Source organism: Lingula anatina, chromosome 2 (genome assembly GCF_051362555.1).
Source record: "Lingula anatina isolate TDL-2025a chromosome 2, LinAna3.0, whole genome shotgun sequence".
Lineage (NCBI taxonomy): Eukaryota > Metazoa > Brachiopoda > Lingulata > Lingulida > Lingulidae > Lingula > Lingula anatina.
The window spans coordinates 14,457,811-14,471,192 of NC_141768.1; the positions used below are offsets into that span (position 1 = coordinate 14,457,811).

Sequence of the window (13,382 nt, forward strand, 5' to 3'; positions counted from 1 at the left end):
AAAGTCCTGACCCACCCCCTTCGGTTTCTGAAAAAAAATCACACTAAATTGTAATTTTCCCCTGTTGAATTATAATTTTGACTAGCTGATTTATGGTACTAATCCGTACCAAATGGCATCGTTCGCCCTCTAAAATACCAAAATACCACCCGGGGGGGGGGGGGGGGGGGGAGGCTTTGCATCCCCCCCCCTTCAAATAATTCTGGATCCGCCCCTGGCCACGAAATATGTCTCAAATAATGTGATTATAAAGAGATAATACCCCTTCGTTTTAGTCAAAAGTTAAAGTTAGTTCATGTCTTTTTTTTTTTTTTTTTTTTACACATAGGCCTATATAATACAGGCCCGTAGCCAGCAATTTCAAAAGGGGGTTCTTTTTCTGAAAAGGTGGACCTTTTCCCATAAAAACTTCATGTACCTAGATCAAATTTTACCCAGAGTGGACCTTTTCCCAGCAAAAGGGGCGGTTCTTTCGACCCCCCCGAACCCCCCCCCCCCCCCCCCCCCCCCCCCCCCCCCCCCCCCCCCCGTCTACGGGCCTGTAATAACCCTAAAATAATAGCCTACAGCCATCTTTGAAGGCACGCGTGGTCTGATAGCATAATTGCGATACCCGCTGTTTTGGTAGTAGGTCTAAAATGGAATTTATGTGTATTTCTGAATTGTTTATAATTGTATTAATTGTGAAAAATGAATTTCATACGAACAGTTATCCTTTTAATTATTTTTAAGCAACTTTCGGGAAAATGAAACAAATTAGGCCTAGTTAGGCTATCATAGGCCTAAATTACGCTCTATTGAATAAAATAAATATAACATTTAGATAAATATTAAACTGGGTTTATCTTTTTGGAGGGAGAGGCACTATATATGTGGATAATATAGTTTAGTCTGCATCAAATCTTGACAATATAATTTATATTGTTATATATTCAGTTGCTGACCTAGACCTATGTTAAGTCGATTTTACGATCTCTTACGCCGCGCCATAGTTAACCCTAGCACGAAAATTCATGCATTAGCACTCCTATTGACGATTCTGATATGTAGCCTACTAGCTGTCTGTGCTAACACAGAGAAACAAACAGACAGTACATATATCAGAATCGTCAATAGGAGTGCTAACGCATGAATTTTCGTGCTAAGTTAACCCCAACAGGTTGGAGTCCCTTTCGTAAAAAATGCGACGGCCATTTAGCACATTTCTTATTTTAGAACTTGACTGTAGGCTAAATCCAACAATATGTCGAATCGGTATTCAAAAAGTCGATCTGTCAATAGTGCAACTTTTGTGCTGTCTTTTCCACCACCACCCCCGCCCCGCCCTCGCCGAAAAAATAGTCGCTGAAGCTCTATATAATCCCCTTTAGAATGTTAAGAACTTTTTAGAATAGGACTTCAATCGCTCAATAAAATCATGCCCCTTTTCTCAATTTTCTAGATGTTTTTACACACAATTAAGTAGATATTTAGTATTAGAGTAACATACAGGTGCCTGTAATGTGAAGAAATGGACACGTGTTTCCAGAAACAATTTTCGGGCAATTCTCCCCAAAGTTCTCAAGGGGGCATCATCTGCATAGGGGAACCAATGTGAACAAAGAGAAGTTTGTATGATTTTTAATCAACTAGAAATTAATAAAAGAATAGATATATGAGTATAAACTGGCTGTCCCGATTTACACACGACATGGGAAACAACACAATGAGGTACATGTAAGACTTTCAGGAAAAATAGGCCTATCATTTGAAAATTACATCTGAAAATGCAATTATACAACACATACCTCCCACACAGATATACACTACTTATATAAGAGATACTATCACTACTACAACTGTATCTACTACATGTAATACTGAAGGCCTCTTACGGTGCACCAAAAAAAAAAAAAATAATAATAATAATAATAAAATAAAAATAAAAAAAAATTAAATAAAATACTACTACTACTATTACTCTTACAGTAGTGGTGTGGGAGAGTAACAATGCAAGTGCTGGGACCAAACGATGTGAGCGCGCGTTGATTCAGATACAATTTATCTAGGGAATGTAAGGGGTAACGATACAAGGATTCCAAGAAATGGCCTCACAATAACTTCTTTGAAGCTATTGTGAGGCCATTTCAATAGCTTCAATAACTTCTTTGAAGCGATGACAAATTAAAAAGGTATAAGCTAATGAATTATCTAATTATCAGATCAAATATCTACATAGACAAGAGCGAAACGTAACTGTTTCATAAATAACTTTGTTCCAATGTAACTCATTATTATCACATCAATTCCCTGCTCAATTAGTTTTAATGTCTGTTTTAGGAGTCCATCAGTTTTTATACTGTAAGCAATTTTTGTCTCTACATTTATTGCAATACCCATCCTCAACTCCGTGTTTTGTTGCATCCCACAAAATCTTATTCAAGTACTTTTGTTTGCCAATCTATTATTGCACCTTCATCACACTTATATCTATCACTATTTAATGAATTTCCTCCATATTTTCAATAAGTTCACAAATTTAAAGATTTTTCCTGAACCCATCACAGTACCACTGGTAATATCACTGGTAAGTTTATTGTTTGTATCCATAACCATCTGCATAACCCTGATTATACTGTCCCCCAGTGTAATCCTGCTGAGGATATCCTTGGTCATAACCATAACCTTGCTGGGGGTAGGCATACTGTTGCTGGGGGTAACCTCCACCGTATCCTGTATCAGCTGGGGCAGCCCCATATGGTGCCACAGGAGGATAGGCTGTGCTATTGGTAGGCATGAGAGGGACATTTTTGCTGGGATCATCATCCCCCTTCATCAGGTTGTCGTTATAAACCTTTCTGGCACTTAGGGACATTACCAGCATTTCTATCATTAAGATGAAATGATGCCATTCTGCAAAGCAATATGATAATAGATATAAGCAGGTTTAGATAAATGTGTTATAAATTAAAACAATAAGAACATAAATGAAAAGTTTTTTCAATTGCTGCTGATAAAATATAGGTACAAAGAAAATGTAAAACATTCTTCTGATGGACACATTGTATTCAGAGGCAACAGCTCTCATATCCAAGGCAAAATCTCCACAGATGATTAGAAGTGTTCTTAACAGCTAATCTGTTTTACTTTACATCTGGGTATCTTTCATTGCAGTTATTTTAATCTCAAGTAATTGAGATTGTGCAAGTCTATATTTCAATTTCTGGTAGGCATATTTTATTATTAAAATTGATAAATTTAGAAGTATTTTAAGCATGTACATGAGAGGGAGAGAGAAATAGACTGACTTACTCAAAGATTCCATTTCACTTAAAAAAAGACTCAAAATAAAGCGCTGGACATTGCTGAAAGTGATGCAGCTCTGAATGATGGCCAGTTTCCCAGTAAGATTGAACTCTGGAGCGATTTCATGTGCCACATTATGTATCACAGTGAGTGCCCACATAGATACAAATGTAGATATCATGGCCACCACTGTCAGATAGGGGTACAGAGAGTTAAAATCCATCTAAAATGCAGTTAATTTCATAAAATAAGATATTTAAATACCAAATATAAACATATATTCCACTTTTCTAACTTTTCAGTTATATCTTCTAAAAAATTTACTATACAAAATGACAGTAAAATAAAATGATAAAATAAACCAACATTTTCTTCATGAAGTTTTCATTCATCACAAAGAGAATTGACTTTTACACCTTTATTTTGCTCTAAAGGTTCTTAATTTCTGCTGCTGTCTTGTATCTAATCTTTTAATTCACTAAATATAATGACTTTTTCTTTTTAATTCCAGCCTGTATAAAAGAATTTCTTTAATTCTAAACTGTGATGTCCAAAAGAAAGTTTTATAACCCATACATGTCAATCATGAATAAACAGCCGATAAAATTCAATTTTAGTGGGACATTCATTTGAAACACTTGTAAATGCTTACATGTCCTGGGCAATAGAGTTTAGGATCAATAAAGTACAAAACAGTACCAATAATCATCTCTGCAATCTTTATGAACAAAATCTGCATTACACATATTTTCATGCATGACAAGCGGCCCCTGAAATCAAATGTAGTAAACATGTACAGTTTTAGTTTTTGCTTCAGAAAAAAAATGATTAACTTCAATCCTTTTCTAAAAGAATAGTCCCACATACTTAAATTTTAAAATAAAAAGAAAAACCAGCTACAGACTTTACACCACTTGACAAGTACGTTGTAAGTATAGTCATTGAAATACATGCAGTGTGCATTTATGTATGTATACTCACGGGGTCAATGTGCTCTCTTCCCCAAAGCAGATGCAAAATTTTCCACATTTGCCATTGCGCATGTTGAAATTGGAACCAGACAAGGCATTTAGCATCCCTGTGTCCCCACCAAAGTAATCTAACATAAGGTGGAGGAATGTGAAGATGGCTACAGAGAGCATACTGTAATAAGAAAAATTTAGTAGACTTCCAGAGAGTTAAAATGTTTTTGTAACACCCTATCCCATTTGCAGAAATAAAAAAGTCTTGATGAGTAATAAAATAACTTTAACTATGAACATCCCAATTAAAAGCATTTTTTATCTTGCAACTCTAAGAACTGCATATCAAGACTTACAAAATGATGGCCAGATCACAGATGATTGCATATCTTGGAAATGCTTCAGCAATCAAAGCTGCCACAGCTTCAAACTGTTAAAATAATAATTATAATCCACTGACATGCTGGACATCAAGAAATAAATCACAAAAATTGTAGAGTGTAAAAATCATTCTCAGACTTCAGCCTTAAATTATATCTCTCTCATTGAAAAAGAGTAAGGAAGGAACGGGTTGTTACTGAGAATGCTTACTTTTTAATTAGCAAATGCATAGAGAAGGGCATGAATCTACCTCAAAGTACACATAAATATATATGAATGAACATTTTTTCAATAATTTGTAAATTTCAATGAAAAAACATAATTTACAGGCATGAGAGCAAGCAGTATCACTGTCTTTCTCACGCTTGCTCCAGATACTCGGATAACCCTGCTCATTTCTTCCAGGAATAACAGAACACATGCTAAAGGAAGTATCAGCATAGCCCAGCCAAGGAGGCCATCTGTAATTATAATAAACTATCATTTTGGGCACTGAAGCCACAAAGTATATACTTTTTTTTTAGATGTTCAAATAACAAAATCAAAAACTGCACCTATTTTCAAGTTAAAGCTGAGAATACCAAGTTATACTTCAATACATTTAGCAAAACAAATTTGTATATAAAATACACACATGGTCCATTCACAAGTGTAACAGATGCAAACTGTTTTGCAGCACAGACAAATCCTCCTGATGCATTGCCATGACCCTGAATATGAGAAAGAAATTTTAACGTTTCAAAATTTATTCACATCACTCTAACCAAATAAAAAAATTGAACATTTTAATTATATCATTTGAAACAAGGAAAAAAATGACAGCAACTGTTGTTTTTGTTAAGGGGATAACAACTGTTCATTTTGGCCAAGAATGGATTTTCCGTGGGTAGAGGACAATTTTCCCACACTTACAGATGGTGAAATAATCCATTCTGACATTCAAAGTTAGTCACTGTTTTTTCTAAAAAAAGTTTTGTTTTTTGTAATATTCTCTTATGAGATTATTACAGAGTGTAGCCATCTATGGAGGTCATGTGATGTGAAAGCAAGCACAGATTCTAGAATAATTGTGTTAACTGCCGTTTTGCTGGTAAAACAGAACTTATTATATTTCTATGAGTTGTTTACAATGTATTTAGTGTGAAATATGGATATCATAGAATAGTTTAATTGATACCAATGCAAACTGACCAGAAATCAAGTACATTGCTGTTCAATTAATGAAACATTTTCAACAGATACTCTAAAAGAAAAATGAACCCCCAAAACACAACTTTGACCAAAGTCACATTAAAACTCACCACATCTTCATCCATACTTTTATACAAGTCTTCCTTCTCTAGTAAGGCCAATGTTCTGGAAAAATTCATAATTCTTTAATTTGTTCTCCTGACAATTGTTTTACAAATCACTTCCCTATGGAACTGGACAATGAAACTGTCTGATTACACTTATCATGCTTTTATGCATATTGTATGTGTGTGTTTAATAGTTCAAATGATAATGAGAGATCAACATTACATTTGGCATGGCACTGCTGGGTTTGACCAAGCATTTTTGCATGAACTCACGTGTTCATCTGATAGGAACAATGATAGGAACATTTAACAGATGATAAGGATTTCAAATGATAGCATGTTATCTTCCGTTGTTCCTTCTGAAACAAGTATTATTAATAGCACTTGTTGATATTGCACACGCTTTATGAAATAATATTTCTCATCAGACCTGACATTTGACTGCATTTTGAGTTGTGAGCCATACAGTTCTGTCTTCTGTAATAAAACAGTCAATTTACTAAAAATAATGTAAGTTGGAATGTTGTTGCATTCAATATATGTGTTTAATTGCACTTGCAGTAATGATTTCAGGGCAAAGAAGTGTTAAAGGAGAACAATAAGAGTTTTTGATATGTTTATATACATGTAGCAAAGAAATTAATTTCAGTGGGAAATTTCAACACCTCCCTTAATCACATGGGTACACAATATACGGGTAATATATCAGCTATCTGCTTTTCAATGAATAGCAGTCACTACGTCACTTATGACTTCAGTGCTTTATTGGTAAAATTTGTATCGCTCTTTGTCAGTGTTATAAATGAATGTAAGAAAATAAAATATACGGTACAATGTAAAAGTAATCTAATGGACATAAGATATATATATATATATATTTTTTATTTTACCACATATTCTGGTAACAAACACTTAATACACTAATATTTGCTCAAAAGGAAAGGGTTTGAGGAGGAGCCAAGTTGGATTCTCTCCATATAGACCCTAGCTAGCATATTTGCATAAAAACATAGGTACATTTTTGTACATTTTAGTCTTTTTTCTAACATTTATATTTATGTAAGAACTGTGCTGTGCGTTCTAAAAATTTCAATGCACCTAACAAAAATTAACACTAAAAATATTTCAATAAGTTAAATATTTTAATATTTAAATGTTAAAACATACTAAAAAAACATAATAATATAAGCTTATATTGATAAATATCAAAACAATGTAAATAAGTTTTCCATAAAGCCTAAAGAGTAATTAATGTTTTCATCGTCTCTTGAAATCATTTCTCCATTTGTGGGGCATTATTCTCAAAGGCTTGCATTGGCTCCAATAACATTTATTTGCCTTACTTCCTGACAGTGAATACTTTAAAATGAGGTTGTAAATGGTGTACCTCAAAGGTTTTCATTTTTGTGTATCATGTTGAAGGCCTATTTTCTCAAACAGCCTTAAAAGTAATGCATAAATTTTTGATAAAATGCTCTGCTTTACTGTAAGCCAGAACTCTTTTTAAATGGGCATGTGTTCTCTGGTGGCTTTACGACTGATCTGGTAATCATACAAACCAAACATATCATTCTATTCAGAAAAATCAACTGCATTACTTGTTTCTTTGTTTTTTCTCTGACTAGCAACTTATGGATTTTGCTTAACACCACAGTAAATAAGACTTGCAGATCTAGATATTCCAGGCTGTAACCAGCAATTTCAAAGGATTTTTATTTGAAAAAGTGGACTTTTTTACAACAGTAGTAAAGAATCTAAACCAATTTGTTCCTAATCGAAAGGGTGGTTTGGACAGACCCCTAGACCTGAACTCTTCCCTGCCTACAGGCTGCTGTTTGTTACATGATGTATGAGTGATCCCTGTCAAAGATCAGTCTTGAATCTTTAACCCAAGGCAGCAGTCTGAATAGACTTATTGAAACAATTCTCAAAAGTCAGTGCAAATAACAATCCATTACCAGGTACCAAAGTGAGAGAGACAAAAAGCCTAAGAAAAGGAAGACATTACCGAATATTATCTAGCATCCAATCAGCATTTTAAAAAAACTCTTTATATTTGTTTTAAACAGCAGAAAATATTCACTTTGCAATCAATGTCAGTTAACACACACTGATTTGATCCATTACTAGCATTTGGTCACTGTCTTCCTTGCCACCATGCCAAGGGGCTTGGGAAATGACCATTGAATGAATACCCCAGTGGTATGGATGGCCATTTCTTTGTACATCATGGTCAACACCATTAGGAATGTAAGTTTGTGAAAGTTTCTCACTATGAGATAAACTCTCAGTCTGACTTGAAGTTTGTGCTGAATTGTTGGAAAACTCCTTTCTGTAAACTATGGTCACAAAGATGGAGAGAATAAACATCTCAAAGATAAGTGCAGCGTAGCCAAAGACTGAAAGTAATAAGGAAATTATTAATTAAGCCCTTCTTATGTGTGTGCCTGTTATCAAACCACAGTCATCTCAATATGCATGTTCTAGCACAAATGTTATTCTTAAGATAATCAATTGAACCTAAAAATTTTCTATTTAAAAAAATTAATCTGCTATTCAATACAAACATTACATATAGACAAACAAGAAAACGTAAAAGATAATGCAAACAGCAACATAGTTTTATATAAACTGCTTGACATATATGTCGTACTTAAATAACCAAAACTCACTTGCAGCTCTGTCACTGGCATGAAGTAAATGTGTGCATTCTATGACTCCAGTGATAGCTAATATTCCAAGGATAAGGGGCTGAAGACTGGTAAGAATGAACGCCAACTGTAGAAGCACAAATCTTGCTTTAATTTTGTACTTCTGGCTTATGACTGGGTCCACATTTTTATAGATCAACAATAGACCATAGATAGCAGTTAGTTGGGAGACAAGCTTTATCATGGAATACACAAACTGGACAGGACCAGCATTTGCCTAAAATGAATAAAAACAAAATGCGTGTAACATAAGGAACTTAAAGAAACAGAACCTGTCAAAACTACAAATTCAATGAGCAAATGATGAATTAACATAAGTCCATACCTAACTTAACATAATTTTCTAAATACATAGCATAATCTTTTAGCCAACATTGATTTCTCATATGAGTCATATTATTTCAAGAGTTAAAGAAAATGCAGTAATTTTGAGCACAATATAGTCCATTTTTTAAATAACTCACTCCATGTTTTATGAATAACATGTTTAAAGAACACAATTCAATTTCTTTTCATTCTAATTAAGACTTTAAGACTTCTGTCTGTTTAAAATAGTGCCATTTCCTATAAAATGTATGTATATTATTGGTGTCATTTATAATCAAACAGCATCCTTACCTGTAGCCGTGTGGTAAAAAGATCATTTGCCCAAAGTACTGCAGCCACAAACACCAACATTGGACAAACAATGATCACCTGTCTCACCAACCATTTGATACAGTTGAATTTACGCCTTATAATGCAGAAAAAAAGAAATAGTGAGTTTTGGTGGAATTTCCTTAACCATCACACCCACTAAGACTCAGATTCAATTGCATTGGTTGAGCATGTCACCACAATTGTGTCTGGATGTGCCAGCTGTGAGTTACAGGTTGAGCTCACTGAATTAGACCCTTATATGTATTGAATATAATATTGCAAAAATGTCAATGTCATTACAATGACATTTGAATATGGGACCACTGTGTTAAGCAAGGTAACCAAATATAAAAACAATGTAGTTTATCAAAATGCTATAAAAACAGATCTTAAGACACATGCATTTGCAATAAATCAACAAAACCATTCCTAACTTAAAAATCCTGGCCTTATAACTTAAATAATATTAAAATAAATCGGTTACAAAGTAATGGCAGAAAACAGTGGTTGTAAATTTTTCTAACACAAATCCAAATACTATATCCAGTTTCCTTGATCTATAGTGGTTCATAATCCGAGTGGACATGACAAATCACTGTGGGAAAAATAACAATTGTTCAATCTTTAAACAGCTTCTCTTCAAGCATCTGTCGAACAGTTATCTAGTGTGCAGGGCTACTGTGCTGTTAACTCTAAATTACAATCTTTGTGTGAAATGAAAAAGTTGCCTAAAGATGAAGCACATCATCAATTTACTCCTACGTTTCGATCACTCTAGTTAATTTCATCAAAGATGATATTTCTCACAACATCTTGTTTGAAATTTTAAAAAATAAGACAGACTATTTTGTCAAAATTCAGTATGTACCTGTCTAGTTCTATTGTTGGCAAGCAGAAGCAGCAGCAGCAACATGGAGGACTTCGTAATGGAACAGGTTTGCCTGCAAATGCTTCTATCAACTGAACTTGTCCCCCATGATAATCCACAATAACATGTAGAAAATTGAACAAACACAGGGCAAGGTAACTGAAAATATAAACAATTATTTCATAATTTATGCTATTACAAAATATCTGAATGAATTTCAGGTAGTTATTTACTGTACAATAGTTTATGTGTCTACCACTGTGAGTTTCAGAGGACACTGGAGGCAGAGCTGGGTTAGCAAGCTCAAAGGCATCACTATTTTCAAATGCACACAAAAAATGTTTTGACAGAGAGTTATGCAGGTAGTCCTTATTATTGTTTATTCAAGAAAAGCTGAGAAAATGAACAATTATGTATGTGTGTGTAAGGGTAATTGTGATGGGGTTGACCTGTCACAAAAAAATGCCTCCAAAGAATATCATTACTTGTGTGCATTCGCAATTTCAATGCCATCCAGAAAGGAATTAGCAACTGACTACAATTTTTGCCTGTAGTTGTAAATAGTGATGCTTTAGAGCAAAGAAGCCTTGGAGAGATGTGAATATAGTAGTAGATATGGGTTTCCAGTGTCCTCTTAACCTGAGGGTGATGTTCTTTTCATTCACAAGAGCTCATTTGGCTTTTGGATAAAAAAAACAAACATTTTATTCACCCAAGCTTTACTAAATATAACAAGTACAGACAATAAGGGACCATTCCCAGAGATATTTGGATCGATCTATCTCCCCTATCTCTTAACCTGAGGGTGATGTTCTTTTCATTCACAAGAGCTCATTTGGCTTTTGGATAAAAAAAACAAACATTTTATTCACCCAAGCTTTACTAAATATAACAAGTACAGACAATAAGGGACCATTCCCACAGATATTTGGATCGATCTTTCTCCTCCGGTGAGTCTCATGTAATTGCTATCAACTTAACCGGCTTAAATGTCTGTCATGCCTACTAAAGCTGTTAAGGGGTAATTATCTTTACCCCTAGCTGATTCAGTAGGCGTGACAGACATTTAAGCTGGTTAGTTGATAGCAATTAAGTGAGACTCCCCAGGGAGTTAGACCAATCCAGATGGATCGATCTAGGCATAGGAACCCAGTCTAACATCTTTTGGTATATAATTCATTTATGATAAACCTTATGTTGTTATTAGAAAGGGTTCAATGCATACTCTGAAGAAATTAATTTTAAAAAAGCTAGGGTATTACAGAAATGAGATGTGCTCATTCTTGCTTTATTTTATCTAAGCTAAATGGTCAAATAAAGTGAACCAAATAAAAAATTTGGACCAAGCTAAGAAAAGTTCAATAAAAACTTGAAAGTCAAACTTCACTTTAATATAAAATGTATACACTAAATTTAAAGTGCTATGCTTACTTACCATGAAGCCACTAGATCAACTAATGTGTTAGCTCTTGGAGCCATTGCACCAGAAAGTGATGTGACAGAAGTAATCTGTAAATCCAAATAGTAAAATGTATTGGAGCAAACATGGCATATGCTAAAAATCTTGAGGGCTAGGTATAAAGATGTCTAGGTTAAAGATTAAATGGAATGATAAATGAACAAAAATAGTTCTGTCTGAATTTAGAGACATATTTACATAAGCAAAAGTGCAACATCATGGGTATTTTAACATGTACACCAACATATCAAACTCAACTATACTTATAAAGTGCTCTTTAAGGTGTGTCCTGCATTATAGGAAAAAAATGTATTTAGTGGAAATTTAAAAAAAAAACATGCTGAAGGACACATGGATAACAGGTCATTCAGAAGAATAAAAAAGTGAGCTTGAAAATGAGGCATTTAGCGGTTACAAGACATCTAGCAACAGGACATCCTGAGTTTCAGAAACTACAGTATGGAAAACTTTGTGACAAATGGAGTTTACAACAGATCTATGTCAGTGGTGGTACACACTGTAGAATCATAATCTGTACCATAAGTGCTCTGAAACTTAGGGTGTAAAGGAATAACAACTTACCCCATATAGTGCACGTATGATAAGAATTCTTGTTCTTAGTTTAGAGTTTTGTATGCGTTTATACAAGAACACCAAATCAAGAACAGCCATTATCACAGTTATCAAACAAACAATAGAACAGGCTACCAGCAGTATTATGGCAAAAGTAGGAATCTCTGGAAAAAATTATTGTGATTCAGAATTTTCTATACAACTTTATTACTATGTATATATCTATCACAATGACATAAGCCTCAGCTGCAAGGTAGCAGGAATACCTAATACTTGTACTTCTACTGACATATGGAAAAAGTTGACAATCAGAAAAATATAAGACAATTAACCATATAATGACAGTTGATCATGATACATGTGCCATACCTTGCTTGACAATATGGTTATGTATAACTGGAATTCATTGATGTTTATCATGCAATTACTATATAACAGGCCCACATTAAGGCAGGCCTGCTTATCCTCTTTGAAATTACTGGTTACAAGCCTGTATAATTCATATTACTTGTATTTAATCTGCTGGGCTTATAACTTAAGTGTGCATGTATACAAGGAGTTATAACAGAGTTATAACTCTTTGAAGTATACACATGTTATTAAAGACAATAATATGTTGTTGGCATGTCCCTAGCTTATGTAATGAACCAGTACCTTGGAACAGTTCCCATACATGTGGTATATGGTCCATACAATCCAGTACATCTGTCTGAAAAAAAGAGATAAATCATCTTTTATTAGTGTTGACATGCTATATTATGGTACTCAATGTGCAATTTACTGTAATATTAAGAGGGGTTTCTACATTATATTGTTAAGTAAAATGTTATATCTTTGAAATATATTTTCAAAAAATCACAGAAAAGGAGTGCAATAATTCCATTTGGTACTGGAGATCACTACCAATCATCAGGCAGTATAAATCTAAAAAATATGTTATGCAAAAGACATGCACTGGACATGAACTGAATTTATACATCCCGATTACAATTACTTTTTCAACATACTAGTACCTTGTTTATCATGGCATCAGTATTGTCAAAATTTGATATGTTACTCTTCAGAAAGCTAATAGTTGTTGACGACTCCATGTTGTAATATGGAGTATGCACCTCCACCAGCATCTATCACGTCTTCTTCAATGAATATTTCATGCAGTCCCAGTTTAATGATGGGTGAATGAAAGGTATGACTGGCTATAAATAC

The 13,382-nt window shown here is 34.0% G+C and overlaps 2 protein-coding genes across 2 annotated transcripts; both read right to left on the minus strand.

Annotated features, from left to right (window-relative positions):
• Nucleotides 1-1,605: 1,605 nt before the first annotated feature.
• Nucleotides 1,606-6,644, minus strand: LOC106162718 (uncharacterized). Its single transcript, XM_013540109.2, has 8 exons — nucleotides 5,930-6,644; nucleotides 5,263-5,338; nucleotides 4,956-5,089; nucleotides 4,604-4,677; nucleotides 4,267-4,428; nucleotides 3,938-4,055; nucleotides 3,292-3,508; nucleotides 1,606-2,892 (listed from the first exon to the last, which is right to left on the minus strand). Exons 1-8 carry the CDS (start codon nucleotides 5,996-5,998, stop codon nucleotides 2,573-2,575), a joined length of 1,170 nt encoding a protein of 389 aa, XP_013395563.1. The 5' UTR covers nucleotides 5,999-6,644; the 3' UTR covers nucleotides 1,606-2,572.
• Nucleotides 6,645-7,605: 961 nt separating this feature from the next.
• LOC106162719 (organic solute transporter subunit alpha) lies at nucleotides 7,606-13,362 on the minus strand. Its single transcript, XM_013540111.3, has 8 exons — nucleotides 13,190-13,362; nucleotides 12,831-12,885; nucleotides 12,186-12,340; nucleotides 11,580-11,653; nucleotides 10,145-10,303; nucleotides 9,256-9,370; nucleotides 8,599-8,854; nucleotides 7,606-8,325 (listed from the first exon to the last, which is right to left on the minus strand). The coding sequence occupies exons 1-8, from the start codon at nucleotides 13,298-13,300 to the stop codon at nucleotides 8,027-8,029; spliced, it is 1,224 nt and encodes a 407-aa protein (XP_013395565.2). The 5' UTR covers nucleotides 13,301-13,362; the 3' UTR covers nucleotides 7,606-8,026.
• Nucleotides 13,363-13,382: the final 20 nt, after the last annotated feature.

What these genes read in the sequence shown, in the direction of transcription:
- LOC106162718 (XM_013540109.2), bottom strand. Translation starts at nt 5,998, where the DNA reads ATGAATTTTTCCAGAACATTGGCCTTACTAGAGAAGGAAGACTTGTAT. An exon ending in TGTGATCTGGCCATCATTTT is followed by an intron (nt 4,429 to 4,603) that starts GTAAGTCTTGAT and finishes TTCTTATTACAG; the next exon opens with TATGCTCTCTGTAGCCATCT. An exon ending in AAGTGAAATGGAATCTTTGA is followed by an intron (nt 2,893 to 3,291) that starts GTAAGTCAGTCT and finishes ATTGCTTTGCAG; the next exon opens with AATGGCATCATTTCATCTTA.
- LOC106162719 (XM_013540111.3), bottom strand. Translation starts at nt 13,300, where the DNA reads ATGCTGGTGGAGGTGCATACTCCATATTACAACATGGAGTCGTCAACA. An exon ending in TGTATGGGAACTGTTCCAAG is followed by an intron (nt 12,341 to 12,830) that starts GTACTGGTTCAT and finishes AATTTTTTCCAG; the next exon opens with AGATTCCTACTTTTGCCATA. An exon ending in TTTTTACCACACGGCTACAG is followed by an intron (nt 8,855 to 9,255) that starts GTAAGGATGCTG and finishes TATTCATTTTAG; the next exon opens with GCAAATGCTGGTCCTGTCCA.